The sequence below is a fragment of the Mustelus asterias genome, chromosome 10, assembly GCF_964213995.1.
Source record: "Mustelus asterias chromosome 10, sMusAst1.hap1.1, whole genome shotgun sequence".
Lineage (NCBI taxonomy): Eukaryota > Metazoa > Chordata > Chondrichthyes > Carcharhiniformes > Triakidae > Mustelus > Mustelus asterias.
In genome coordinates, this window is record NC_135810.1 from 38,329,752 (window position 1) to 38,344,278 (window position 14,527).

The 14,527-nt window shown below is 44.2% G+C and overlaps 1 protein-coding gene across 1 annotated transcript in view; it reads right to left on the reverse strand.

Annotated features, from left to right (window-relative positions):
• The window catches only part of LOC144499562 (uncharacterized protein C3orf85-like), an 87,040-nt gene extending 75,370 nt beyond the window's left edge, over positions 1–11,670 (reverse strand). Inside the window, exons 1-2 of the mRNA XM_078221667.1 lie at positions 11,615–11,670; positions 11,411–11,460 (exon numbers count right to left, since the gene is read on the reverse strand). Of these exons, the coding sequence (XP_078077793.1) occupies positions 11,411–11,459 (49 nt within the window). The 5' untranslated portion in view covers position 11,460; positions 11,615–11,670. The remainder of the gene's footprint in view (positions 1–11,410; positions 11,461–11,614) is intronic.
• Positions 11,671–14,527: the final 2,857 nt, after the last annotated feature.

The following is a 14,527-nucleotide window of genomic DNA, read 5'->3' on the forward strand; positions in this document are numbered from 1 at the left end:
ATTCTTGATTTCTCGAGGAATTAAGGGCTATGGGGAGAGAGCGGGTAAATGGAGTTGAAATCAACCATGATTGAATGGTGGAGTGGACTCGATGGGCCGAATGGCCTTACTTCCGCTCCTATGTCTTATGGTCTTATGGTCTTATCATGGTGATCGGTAGTTAACACATCGTTACAATCAGACAGGTACAGACATGGGCAGTTAACATAGCATTGTTCATAGAATGGATACATTTCGTCTATCAATGACTGGTTTCGATCTATACATTCAGTGGCTGATGTTGTTGCATTTATGTATTTATGTTCCCATCTGTGGCTGATCTTATTATCAGTCTTATTGTTCTGGGTCTGCCCTTATCTTAAAGTGCCTCAAGCTCTGACTAGCTTCCTGCAGCATTTCAGTTACTGCATGTTTTAACTTTAAGTAACTGTCTGTGCTAAAAGCCAGTGCCTGTTAATGTCCCTTTCCCAGGTAACCATTTTGTGTGCCAGGCAACCATTTTGTGTGCCAGGTAACCATTTCTTTAATTCCCCACTACAGCTTCTTTAACGTGTTTAGGGTGGAAGCTGGAGAAGTGGAGCATCGTGAGGTTATCCGTGGGCTTGCGGTACAGTGAAGTGCTGAGGTGACCGTCCTTGATGGAGATGCGTGTGTCCAAGAATGCAACCGATTCCGGAGAGTAGTCCATGGTGAGTCTGATGGTGGGATGGAACTTGTTGATGTCATCATATAGTTGTTTCAGTGATTGTTCACCATGAGTCCAAAGGAAGAAAGTGTCATCGATGTATCTAGTGTACAGTAGTGGGAACTTGTGTATGGAGTCAGTAGAGATAGGCGAGGTGATGAATGAATACTTTTCTTCAGTGTTCACCAAGGAGAGGGGCCATGTTTTTGAGGAAGAGAAGGTGTTACAGGCTAATAGGCTGGAGGAAATAGATGTTCGGAGGGAGGATGTCTTGGCAGTTTTGAATAAACTGAAGGTCGATAAGTCCCCTGGGCCTGATGAAATGTATCCTAGGATTCTTTGGGAGGCAAGGGATGAGATTGCAGAGCCTTTGGCGTTGATCTTTGGGTCCTCGCTGTCCACGGGGATGGTGCCAGAGGACTGGAGAATGGCGAATGTTGTTCCTCTGTTTAAGAAAGGGAATAGAAATGACCCTGGTAATTATAGACCGGTTAGTCTTACTTCGGTGGTTGGTAAATTGATGGAAAGGGTCCTTAGGGATGGGATTTACGACCATTTAGAAAGATGCGGATTAATCCGAGATAGTCAGCACGGATTCGTGAAGGGCAAGTCGTGCCTCACAAATTTGATAGAATTTTTTGAGGAGGTAACTAAGTGTGTTGATGAAGGTAGGGCAGTTGATGTCATATACATGGATTTTAGTAAGGCGTTTGATAAGGTCCCCCATGGTCGGCTTATGATGAAAGTGAGGAGGTGTGGGATAGAGGGAAAGTTGGCCGATTGGATAGGCAACTGGCTGTCTGACCGAAGACAGAGGGTGGTGGTCGATGGAAAATTTTCGGATTGGAGGCAGGTTGCTAGCGGTGTGCCGCAGGGATCAGTGCTTGGTCCTCTGCTCTTTGTGATTTTTATTAATGACTTAGAGGAGGGGGCTGAAGGGTGGATCAGTAAATTTGCTGATGACACCAAGATTGGTGGAGTAGTGGATGAGGTGGAGGGCTGTTGTAGGCTGCAAAGAGACATAGATAGGATGCAAAGCTGGGCTGAAAAATGGCAAATGGAGTTTAACCCTGATAAATGTGAGGTGATTCATTTTGGTAGGACAAATTTAAATGTGGATTACAGCGTCAAAGGTAGGGTTCTGAAGACTGTGGAGGAACAGAGAGATCTTGGGGTCCATATCCACAGATCTCTAAAGGTTGCCACTCAAGTGGATAGAGCTGTGAAGAAGGCCTGTAGTGTGTTAGCTTTTATTAACAGGGGGTTGGAGTTTAAGAGCCGTGGGGTTATGCTGCAACTGTACAGGACCTTGGTGAGACCACATTTGGAATATTGTGTGCAGTTCTGGTCACCTCACTATAGGAAGGATGTGGAAGCGCTGGAAGGAGATTTACCAGGATGCTGCCTGGTTTGGAGGGTAGGCCATATGAGGAAAGGTTGAGGGAGCTAGGGCTATTCTCTCTGGAGCGGAGGAGGCTGAGGGGAGACTTAATAGAGGTGTATAAAATGATGAAGGGGATAGATAGAGTGAACGTTCAAAGACTATTTCCTCGGGTGGATGGAGCTATTACAAGGGGGCATAACTATAGGGTTCGTGGTGGGAGATACAGGACAGATATCAGAGGTAGGTTCTTTACGCAGAGAGTGGTTGGGGTGTGGAATGGACTGCCTGCAGTGATAGTGGAGTCAGACACTTTAGAAACATTTAAGCGGTTATTGGATAGGCACATGGAGCACACCAGGATGATAGGGAGTGGGATAGCTTGATCTTGGTTTCAGATAAAGCTCGGCACAACATCGTGGGCCGAAGGGCCTGTTCTGTGCTGTACTGTTCTATGTTCTATCTATGTTCTATAGCATCAGTTGAAGGTCCTGTGTAGTGAAGAGGTCTTGTTCGAACCTGTGCATGAAGATGTTGTCATATTGAGGTGCGAGTTTGGTCCCCATGGCTGTTCCGTGTGTCTGGATGAAGAACTGGTTGTTGAAGGTGAAGACATTGTGGTCCAGGATGAAGTGGATAAGTTGTAAAATTGCAACTGGAGACTGGCAGTTGTCGGCGTTGAGTACTGAGGCAGTTGCAGCAATGCCATCGTCATGGGTGATACTGGTGTAGAGTGCTGAGACATCCATTGTGACGAGGAGTGCTCCTGGTTCAACTGCTCCATGTGTGCTGAGTTTCCGTAGGAAGTCCGTAGTGTCGCGACAGAAGCTGGGGGTTCTTTGTACAATGGGTTTCAGGGATGGCCATGCTAAATTGACCCTAGTGTCACGGGGATTAGTAGGGTAAGTATGTGGGGTGCAGGAATAGGGCCTGGTTGGGATTGTGGTCGGTGCAGACTCAATGGGCCAAATGGCCTCCTTCTGCACTGTAGGAATTCTATGATTCTATGATGTAGCCTGGTTTAGCACAATCATTTGCAGTGCCATGCCATCTTCTGTAAGTATGATGTGGAGATGCCGGCATTGGACTGGGGTAAGCACAATAAGAAGTCTCACAACACCAGGTTAAAGTCCAACAGGTCTATTTGGTCCACAAGCTTTCGGAGCACTGCCCCTTCATCAGGTGAGTGGGAGTTGTGTTCACAAACAGGGCATCTATAGACACAAACTCAATTTACAAGATAATGGTTGGAATGCGAGTCTTTACAGGTAATCAAGTCTTAAAGGTACAGACAATGTGAGTGGAGAGAGGGTTAAGCACAGGTTAAAGAGATGTGTATTGTCTCCAGCCAGGACAGTTAGTGAGATTTTGCAAGCCCAGACAAGTCGTGGGGGTTGCAGATAGTGTGACATGAACCCAAGATCCCGGTTGAGGACGTCTCAGGTGTGCGATTTCTGCTCAGTTTCTGCTCAGCGATTCTTCTGTTCTCATGCAGTTTAAGAAGAATAGAGCTGGTGAGTGTAATGGTCAGCTTTGGCCTATCTCCTCAGACAGTAAGAAGTTTAACAACACCAGGTTAAAGTCCAACAGGTTTATTTGGTAGCAAAAGTTTATTTGGTAGCAAAAGGTGTGGCTTTTGCTACCACATAAACCTGTTGGACTTTAACCTGGTGTTGTTAAACTTCTTACTGTGTTTACCCCAGTCCAACGCCGGCATCTCCACATCCTATCTCCTTAGAGTCAGTGCAGATCTTCTGGGCTTTTCTTTTGTTAATGAGATATGAGGATCATTAGAAAAGCCAAAACTAATTGCCCATCTCTAATTCCCTTTGAGAAAGCAATGATGAACCATAGCAGCCCTCACCCAAATGTTCTGTTAAAGATTTCTATCATACCAAGAAGAAGAGAAATGCTCCCCTAAGCAATACAAACAACTTATCATAGAATCCTACAGTGCAAAAGGAGGCCATTTGGCCCATTGAGTCTGCACCGACCACAATCCAACCCAGACCCTCGCCCCGTAACCCCACGAATTTGCCCTGCTAATTCGAGAACGCTAAGGGGCAATTTAGGATGGCCAATCCACCGAACCTGCACACCTTTAGACTGTGGGAGGAAACCGGAGCACCCGGAGGAAACCCATGCAGACAGGGGGAGAACGTGCAAACTCCGCACAGACAGTGACCCAAGCCGGGAATCGAACCCGTGTCCCTGGCGTTGTGAGGCAGCAGTGCTAACCACTGTGCCACTTCTTGCTGCTGCCAGCCCATTCGTACAAATTTTACACCCCCATCTCCATACCTCTCATCTTTAAACATACTTTAGTTACCAGCACACTGTATGATATGGTCAACTGATTTTGTTGTGGAACAAACAGGAAAGTGCAGTAGAGAGCCTGCTTGAGGCCTACAACTTGCCTAGAAAATGTGAATGAAGCCAAAATGTGGGGATCATGTCCAGGTTGCCTGAATGCCAAATTCATAGGTTCTGTGGGCCTGTTGTTGAAACGCACACGTTTGGAGCCCAAACCTGAAGTCCTCCCTCATTATTCTAGTGGGATTTTTTTTTTTAAGTTGCTGGGATGTGGATGTAGTTGGTATGATCAGTGTTACTGCTAATCCCTGCATGGCCATTGGAAGATGGTAATGGGTTTTCTTCATGTATTGCTCAGAATACAAGGAGATGGTGGCGGTATCACTGAGCTTGTAATTCAGTGGCACAAACTAATGCTCTGGGCCCTTGGGTTCAAATCCCACCATGGCAACTGATTTTCAATTCATAAAATCTGGAATGGTGACCATGAAACTGTCATCAATTGTTGTAAAAATGCATCAGGTTAACTAGTATCATTTAGGAAAGAAAATCTGCCATCTTTAACTGGTCTGGCTATCCTTAACTGGTCTGCCCTGGCCTTACATGTGACGATGTGGAGATGCCGGCGTTGGACTGGGGTAAACACAGTAAGAAGTTTAACAACACCAGGTTAAAGTCCAACAGGTTTATTTGGTAGCAAAAGCCACAAGCTACCAAATAAACCTGTTGGACTTTAACCTGGTGTTGTTAAACTTACATGTGACTCCAGACTCTTGACTGCCTACTGAAATGCCTGAAATTCTCTCAGTTCAAGGTCAAATAGGAATGGGCAATAAATGCTGATCTAGCCAGCAACTCTCTATCTTGTGAATGATAAAAGAAATCACAACTGGAGCAATGTGGGAGGAGAGATGGCCTTGGAAGGAGTGCAGCCGAGAATTATAATTGGACTCCAAGAGTTAAATCACAAGGAGAGATTAAACAAACTAGGATTGTATTCCCTGAAACGTATTATATGAGCAATTTAAATACAGTACCCTAAACAACATGATTTGGATCTGGGTAATTAGCACCATTTAAACAATTTAAAGGAGGTAAGTTTCTTAAACCTACAAGGTTTACACTATTTCAAAGTGCATTGAACAATAATATTGTTCACATTTGTATCAAACATTATTCAATTATGCCCCCTTATTTAGGAAATATGTTTTTATATAATTTAGCAATGCTAAATACAGCAACAAAAATGCTTGAGGAGCTAAATTGCTTACTCCTGGTCCAAGTTCTTATGTCCTTATCTGCAGAACCTCAAAGGTCATAATGTCTGTATTAGTACCTGAACCATGTGCAAACTGGCAAAGGATAAATTATATTAGAGAGATTAGTGCATGGCTCAAGACTGGTTTGGGAGAAGTGGGTTCCAGTTTGTGGGGCACTGGCACCGGTACTGGGGAAAATGGGATCTGTACCATTGGGATGGTTTACACCTGAACCATGCTGGGACCAGAGTTCTTGTGAAGTGCATAACTAGGGAAGTAGACAGGGTTTTAAACTAATTAGTGGGGCAAGGCATCAAATTTGGGAAGATGTTGTAAATCAAATCGTAGAGACAAGGCAAATGAGAAAGGTATTGTTATGGCAAATGAAAAACAGACTCTGGCAGGAAGGGATGGAGAATACAAAACTAACTGTAAATCAATAGATGGGGTGAGAGGTTATAAAAAGAATAACAGGATAAAACTAAAAGCGCTGTATCCGAATGCATGTAGCGTTCAAAACAAAACAGATAAGAACAAAGAACAGTACAGCACAGGGACAGACCCTTCGGCCTTCCAAGCCCATGCCGATCCTGATGCCCTGGCTAAACTTAAAAAAAAGCCTTCTGCCCTTACTCGGACCCTATCCCTCTATTCCTTCCCTATTCATATACCTATCCAGGTGCCTCTTAAATGTTGCTAATGGCCTGCTTCCACCACCTCCTCTGGCAGTGCGTCCCAGGCACCCACCACTCTCTGTGTGAAAAACTTCCTCCGCTCATCTCCCTTAACCTGAAGGGGAAATTTAGCAATGATAAATACAGCAACAAAAATGCTTGAGGGGCTAAATTGCTTACTCCTGGTCCAAGTTCTTATGTCCTTATCTGCAGAACCTCAAAGGTCATAATGTCTGTATTAGTACCTGAACCATGTGCAAACTGGCAAAGGACAAATTATATTAGAGAGATTAGTGCATGGCTCAAGACTGGTTTGGGAGAAGTGGGTTCCGGTTTGTGGGGCACTGGCACCGGTACTGGGGAAAATGGGATCTGTACCATTGCGATGGTTTACACCTGAACCATGCTGGGACCAGAGTTCTTATGAAGTGCATAACCTTTCCCCTTCTCACCTTGAACCTGTGGCCCCTTGTGATTGACACTTCCACATTGGGAAAAAGCCTCTGACTATCTGCCCTGCTATGCCTCTCATTATTTTGTAGACCTCTATCAGGTATCCCTTCCATTTTTCCAGTAAAAACAATCCTAGTTTATTCAACCTCTCCTATTAGCCAATGCCCTCGATGAACTGAAAACACATAGAAATAAATAAGTATGATTTGATAGCCATTTCAGAGACATGGCTGCAGGGGGACATGGGCTAGGACCTGAATATTGAAGGTTTCAGGATATTTGGAAAGGTCATGAAGTGAAGAAAGGTGGATGGGTGGCTCTGTTAGTTAACAATAGAGTGGGATGACATAAATTTAGGGGACCAGGATGCGGAAATGATTTGGGTAGAGATAAGAAATGGTAAAGTCAAGTCACTTGTACGAGTCATGTACCGGGCCCCCTAACAGTAACCAAATGGTAGGGTGGAACATAAAAGATTAAAGGAATGGCGATAATCATGGGAGGCTTTAATTTATATATAAAGACTGGAAAAGTCAGATGGGCAATGGTAGCCTGGATGAGAATGTTTCTAGTTTTTTAGAACAGCACGTTCTGGAGCCAACCAGAGGGCAGGTTATATTGAACCTGGTATTGTGCAAGTGAAGGCACCCCTATCAGCAACTATACTAGAATTGAATTTTACATTAGTTTGAGGAGAGGGTGGGAAACTGAACTTAAATAAAGGCAATTATGAAGGCATGAAAACTGAGATGGCTAAAATTAGAAAATTAGATGAAGGGATAGGACAATGAAGATTCAGTGGCAAACATTTAAGGGAACATTCAGAATGCACAGATAAGATACATTCCAATGAGTAAGAAAAAGTCCAAGGGAGGGACCCACCATCCATGGTTGACTAGAAAGGTTAAAGATAGTGGCCAGAATTCTCAGGTCTTGCATGCCCAGCTACTGCTGCCAGCAAGAATGCAGAATCTGGCGTTCAGCCAAATCTCCATTCACAGCAGTGGGATTGGATAATCGCAGCCACGGGCAAGGTCAGAGAATTCTAGCCAGTATCAAACATAAAGAAAAAGCATATAATTGTGCAAAGACAGGTGGCAAGTCAGAAGATTGGACAGAATATAAGGAACAGCAAAGGATGTCTAAAAGGTTAATGAGGGAAAAATTACAGTACGATAGAATGCTAGCCAGTAATTTAAAAACAAATAGTAAGAGCTTTTATGAATATTAAAAAAAGAAAAGTTAACAAAGTGTGCATTGGTCCTACAGAAAATGAGTTTGGAGAATTGATAATGGAAAACACGGTGATGGCAGATGAATTAAGCAGGTGTTTTGCATCAGTCTTCACTACAAAGAGTATAAGTAATATCCCAAAAATAGCTATAAAGAAGGAAATCAAAGGAAAGGAAAATTCAGGAAACTTTAAGGCACCAGAGAAGTGGTACTGAGTAAATTGTTGGAGCTGTGGGCTGACAAGAGTCCAGGTCTTGATGGACTTCATTTTAGGGTCTTTAAAGAAGTGGCTAGTGAGATAGTTAATGCATTGGTTTTAATTTTCCCTTGATTTAAAGAAGGTGCCATTAGATCAGAAAGTAGCAAATGTAACTATTCAAGAATGGAGAGAGACAGAAAATGGAAAATTACAGGCCAGTTACCTTAACTGTTTGTTTCCTCTCTGCCAACCAGTTCTCTATCCATCAAAGAACACTACCCCCAATCCCATGTGCTTTCATTTTGCATGCTAATCTCTGACGTGGAACTTTGTTGAAAGCCTTCTGAAAGTCTAAATAAACCACATCCACTGCCCCTCATCAACTCCACCAGTTACATCCTCAGTGCTGAGACCTCAACTGTTTGCAATTAATTCAGTCCTAATTCTGCTCCCTCTTATTTTGAGGCCATGCCCCCTAGGTGTAGTTTCATCTGCCAGTGGAAACAACCTCCCTGCTTCTATCTTATCTATCCCCTTCATAATCTTTTATGTTTCTATAAGATCTCCCCTCATTCTTCTGAATTCCAATGAGTATAGACTCAGTCTACTCAGTCTCTCCTCATAAGCCAAGCCTCTCAACTCCGGAATCAACCTAGTGAATCTCCTCTGCACCCCCTCCAGTGCCAGTATATCCTTTCTCAAGTAAGGATACCAAAACTGTACACAGTAGTCCTGGTGTGGTCTCACTAGCACCTTATACAGCTGCAACATAATCTGGCTGTTTTTAAACTCCATCTCTCTAGCAATGAAGGACAAAATTCCATTTGCCTGCACAATCTGGCTTAAAACAGTGAGTTCACTTCAAAACAAGTAACTCACTGGTTGTGAAATTGCTTTGGAGCATTTGGTGGATGTGGTAAGGCACTCAACAAATAAATACAAACTCTTTGTTAGGACATTGCATATAGTTTGTGTTGTCCAGTTGGCTAATTGAGGAGAATGGAATCTTACCACTTCTGAGATTTTTCTCACGTCAGGACCAAAAACATGTCATGAATCAAATGGTGTCGCTGGTCGCATTGCATTGTAATCTTATCGCAGTGGTTAATTAACCTTACCTTTTGCTTTCTAATTAAGGACAGCGGATGAGTTCTTGAGGCGGGAGACACAGTCAGGTGGTCTCAAAATCTGGACAATCAGCTGCCTCACTAGCTAAGGTGGGAACTGTTAAAGCACATCAGAGACTGCAAGGTCCCCTGAAAATGGAGGTGCTCTCTGAAGATTTATCAACATTTCAAAATGAAGAACAGCCATAGTTGGCATCATTGTGGCTGAGGAACCCCACCACAGGATTTCTGTAGCCATGACTGTGGCCCTCTGATGCCCATGTCTTTGAGATGGGAGGATTTAGAGGAGGTATTGTTGGCCCTCCACTGCAACCTGCCACCACATTACCCTCTGGCTTCAAGTTTATTGGGAGGGCGGGGGGGGGGGGGGGGGGGGGGGGGGGGCGGGGGGGGGGGCGGGGGGGGGGGGGCTGCTGTCTGACACCGGGTAGATCTCAACAGTGCCATCTTGCTGGACTAATTAGTCCTCAATTGGTTATCTGCTGCTGTCGGGTTTGGCAGCTACTGCCGCATTCAACTTGGTTTCAGAAAGTGTTCAAAGGCAGGAATGTGTTGGGGATGTGACTTGGTATCTTCAGATTTTGCACTCAGTCCCACTTTCATATACCCATCTCTGTGAGACCAAAAAGAATTTGCCCCCAAAATCCGGCCAAATTACTAGTGCACTTGTTAATCATAGAATCATAGAATCCCTACAGTACAGAAAGAGGCCATTCGGCTCATCGAGTCTGCACCAACCACAATCCCACCCAGGCCCTACCCCCATATTGGCGGCACGGTAGCACAGTGGTTAGCACTGCTGCTTCACAGCTCCAGGGACCTGGGTTCGATTCCCAGCTTGGGTCACTGTCTGTGTGGAGTTTGCACATTCTCCTCGTGTCTGTGTGGGTTTCCTCCGGGTGCTCTGGTTTCCTCCCACAGTCCAAAGATGTGCGGGTTAGGTTGATTGGCCATGCTAAAATTGCCCCTTAGTGTCCTGGGATGCGTAGATTAGAGGGATTAGTGGGTAAAATATATGGGGGTAGGTCCTGGGTGGGATTGTGGTCGGTGCAGACTCAATGGGCCGAATGGCCTCTTTCTGTACTGTAGGGTTTCTATGATTCTATATCCCTACTATCCACTAATCCCTCTAACCTACGCATCTCAGGACACTAAGGGCAATTTTAGCATGGCCAATCAACCTAACCCGCACATCTTTGGACTGTGGGAGGAAACCGGAGCACCCGGAGGAAACCCACGCAGACACGAGGAGGATGTGCAAACTCCACACAGACAGTGACCCAAGCCGGGAATCAAACCCAGGTCCCTGGAACTGTGAAGCAGCAGTGCTAACCACTGTGCTGCCGTGCTGCCCCTGTATACCGTTAATAATAAGAATTAGAGTTCAAATCAAATAATCCTATAAATAAAAGCAAAATGCTGGTGATCTGAAATAAAAGCAGAACGCGCTGGGAAAACTCGTCTGGCAGCATTTTTGGAGAGTGAAACAAGAGTCCATTATGACACTTTCAATTATGACTTCAATCAACAATAAAACTTTCTGAAATAATTCTCTGCTAACCAATTTGGTCAGACACATATTTCATGAATTCAGCCTGCCAGACTGCTATAAACTAGTTCAATTAAATTTTAACTGCAAAGCATTTCATAACCATTCATAGAAATAAATTCAAACCAGTTCAGTGTCAAGTGATGCAATGTGTTTTCACAGTAACTTCATTGCAGTGTTAATGTAAGCCTACTTGTGACATTAATAAATAAAAACTTCAAATAAACTTCAAAATATCATCACGAACATTTTTTAAAAAGAAAAAAGGCTCCAGTTTGCAAACAGCATGGCACAAGCTGAAGAGACGGAGGATAAGACTTTTTTTTAACACTTTGTGAATGTGACCTTCACAGAGAATTTAAAGAAAAAACACCTTTGCCTGAAATGTGCGAATTTCGTGGTTTTAACATACCAGGGGTTTGCCGGTGGTAGCAATCTGAATAAACTTTCTGTATACTCAGCCAGTGGGTGGTTTACGTGAAGTTTAATATAAGATAGTTGGGGCTAGCAAGTACAAGAGTAACGTTTCATTCTTACCATAAATGAGCAGAGCGCCGAGAGTAAGCTGGATAGTCACAAACGACATTCTGTGAGAAAACACAACACACATTTCATCGGGTAAGTTTTCTACACGCTGCAAAACAATGTCAGAACTGAACAGATGCATCCAGTTACTGCCCCATAGACTGGGTAAAGCTGCTTCACCTGGTATTGAGATGCGGTACAAAGTTGCTCACTTACCCTGATTGTCTGCTGGAGCACGGACAGAAGGGTCTGTCTGATGCTGAACCGATGTCTCACCCCCGGGACTCCAGGCTCAGCTGCCCATTGCCTTTGGCACTGACCCCACCTCCGCCCCTTCATTCATAAAGACCTCACATTGATGCTACTCGTACCTCCCGACTGCAGCTCAAAGGTTCTCCAGGAGGCCAAGGCAACTCTGGCACATAACCGGTTGGAAATTCTTCTGGGTTTTTTTCGGGGGAATAATGTTGTTCCTGTCTGCCGGAATCAATGGACAGCAGATGAATAGTTCAGATTCGAAGGAATTTCTTTCGAAAGAAAGAGCGTGTATTGAGATAGCACATTTCGCCAGCTCTAGGTGTCTGCTAACCATTCACAGCAATGCCCCACAATCACTCTGATAGTGATGTTAATTAAGCGATAAACATTGGCCAGGGCACAGCGGAGCATATCACCCTGCTCTTCTTCAAGTACTTACCGTCAACCTAAGAAAGTGAACTCAGTTTAAAAATCACTCAAACAATGGCACCTCGGATAAACCATCACTCCCTCAGTACTGCACCATCCCACATTATGTGCTCAAGTGCCAGGCGTAGGATTTAAACCACAACCTATTATTTGAGAAGCAAGTGAGGCAAAAGGCCCAGGAAAGCTGCAAACTGTGTGCATGCTGTAATGATGGATGCCTTTGCAGCAAAATGACATTTCCCAGGAATTTCATCTCCCTCAGTAAATCTAACACCAGCTCCAGGGTGGCATCTGATCTTAAACTTTAGAAAATATCTGATTGGACATCAGTTCATGGTCCATGATGCTTTTATTGCAAAGAGTAGGCATACGTGTAAAAGTAGGTCAGTCTTGTTAAAGCTGTGAAGAACATTGGTGAGGCCACACCTATAGTATTGTATAGTTTCACTCTCTGTTTAAGGAAGGATGTACTTGCATTGGAGGCAGTTCAGATGAGGTTCATGAGGTTGATTCCGAGAATGGATTCTCTTCTGAAGAAAGGTTGGGTCTACATTAATTAGAGTATGAGTGGTGATCTTATTAAAACATATGAAATGAGGGAATCTAGAATGGGGGGGGGCACAGTCTCAAAATAAGGGGTCTCCCATTTAAGATAGAGATGCGAGGGAGGGGAGATTTCTTCTCTCGGAACTTGTTAATTTTTGGAAGTCTCTACCCCAGTGGACACTTGATAATTGAATATATTCAGGGATGAGTAGACCGATTTTCTACCTACATGGGAGCAAAGGGCTATGGTCTGTGGGGGTGGAGGACAGGCAGGAAAGTGGACTTAAAGCTACAATTAGATCAGCAGGGCAGATGCGAAGGGCCAAATGGCCTACTTCTACTCCTATCTCTTATGTTCTCTTATGTTCTTAAATCTTGACTATTTATCTTAAAATATAGAAACCTGCCAGACAGTACCTTCTCTACTTTTTTTATACTTTCATGGTATATGGGCATCGCTGGCTGGGCCAGTATCTATTGCCCATCCCTGAGGAGATTTAAGAGTCACATGCAGGCCAGAGCAGTTAAGGGTGGCAGATTTCCATCCCTAAAGGATATTAGTGAACCAGATGGGTTTTTACGACAATCAACAATGGTTTCATAGTCATCATAGGACTTTTAATTCCCGATTTCTGCCATGGTGGAATTCAAATCCAGATCCCCTGGGTTTCTGGGTTACTAGGGCGGCACGGTAGCACAGTGGTTAGCACTGCTGCTTCACAGCTCCAGGGACCTGGGTTCGATTCCCGGCTTGGGTCACTGTCTGTGTGGAGTTTGCACATTCTCCTCGTGTCTGCGTGGGTTTCCTCCGGGTGCTCCGGTCTCCTCCCACAGTCCAAAGATGTGCGGGTTAGGTTGATTGGCCATGCTAAAATTGCCCTTAGTGTCCTGAGATGCGTAGGTTAGAGGGATTAGTGGATAAAATATGTAGGGGTATGGGGGTAGGGCCTGGGTGGGATTGTGGTCGGTGCAGACTCGATGGGCCGAATAGCCTCTTTCTGTGCTGTAGGGTTTCTATGATTCTAATCCAGTGACAATACCACTGCCTCCCCTGCTTAGTATCCTGATTCAAATTCACCATCCAGGTGAAAGCTCTGTATATATTGTTGCAGACACCTGTCGCCCAGCATTACTATTTAAAAGAAAATTACATTTTAAACTTCTGAACAACAAGTAGTTGCATCTACATTTTCAAATCCATTAGGAACATACTCATTGTACTGTGTACAGATGATCGACAAGGTCAAACTTACCGTGATACCAAAACCCCCAAAAATGTAATTTCTTTCCCTATCAGTCCTGTGACTATCCGACCCCCATCTTACACTGTGAGTTTAGCATTGGAGCAGAGTGGAAGTGGTTGTTATATAAATGGATCTTAAGGTGGTGGCAGGGTTGTGGGGGTGTTTATCAGCCCTCTGACTGCAGAATGCAGATTCCCTGCAACTGTCTGAACATGTCCTTAGAAGTGGATGCTATTCTGGACCTTTCAGAAAATGAAATGTCCATTTATAAAAGTCACTGGGCACCTGGCAAAGAAACTAACCTACATTTGGCAAATGGTAACCTCTAAGATGCATTTCAGAGACAAAGGTAATGGAACATTTGACTAAATTGATGGCGATTAAATGAAAGTATTGCACAAATGAGCATTACAACCAGTGATATCCTGCTACAGCTGAAGTAAGTAAATATAAAAGTAAAGTTACAGACCATTGGCTGCTCTGCCCTTTTACGAGTGCAGGGACAGCTAACCAGTGGTGATTTAACCTGAGAATCAGCACACCTCAGGTGAGGCGCAAGGTTGAGAAGGCAGGGCCTTTATGAATAACCTCAGCCAGTATGGGAATTGAACCCATGCTATTGGTATTGCTCTGCATCACTAACCAGCTGTCC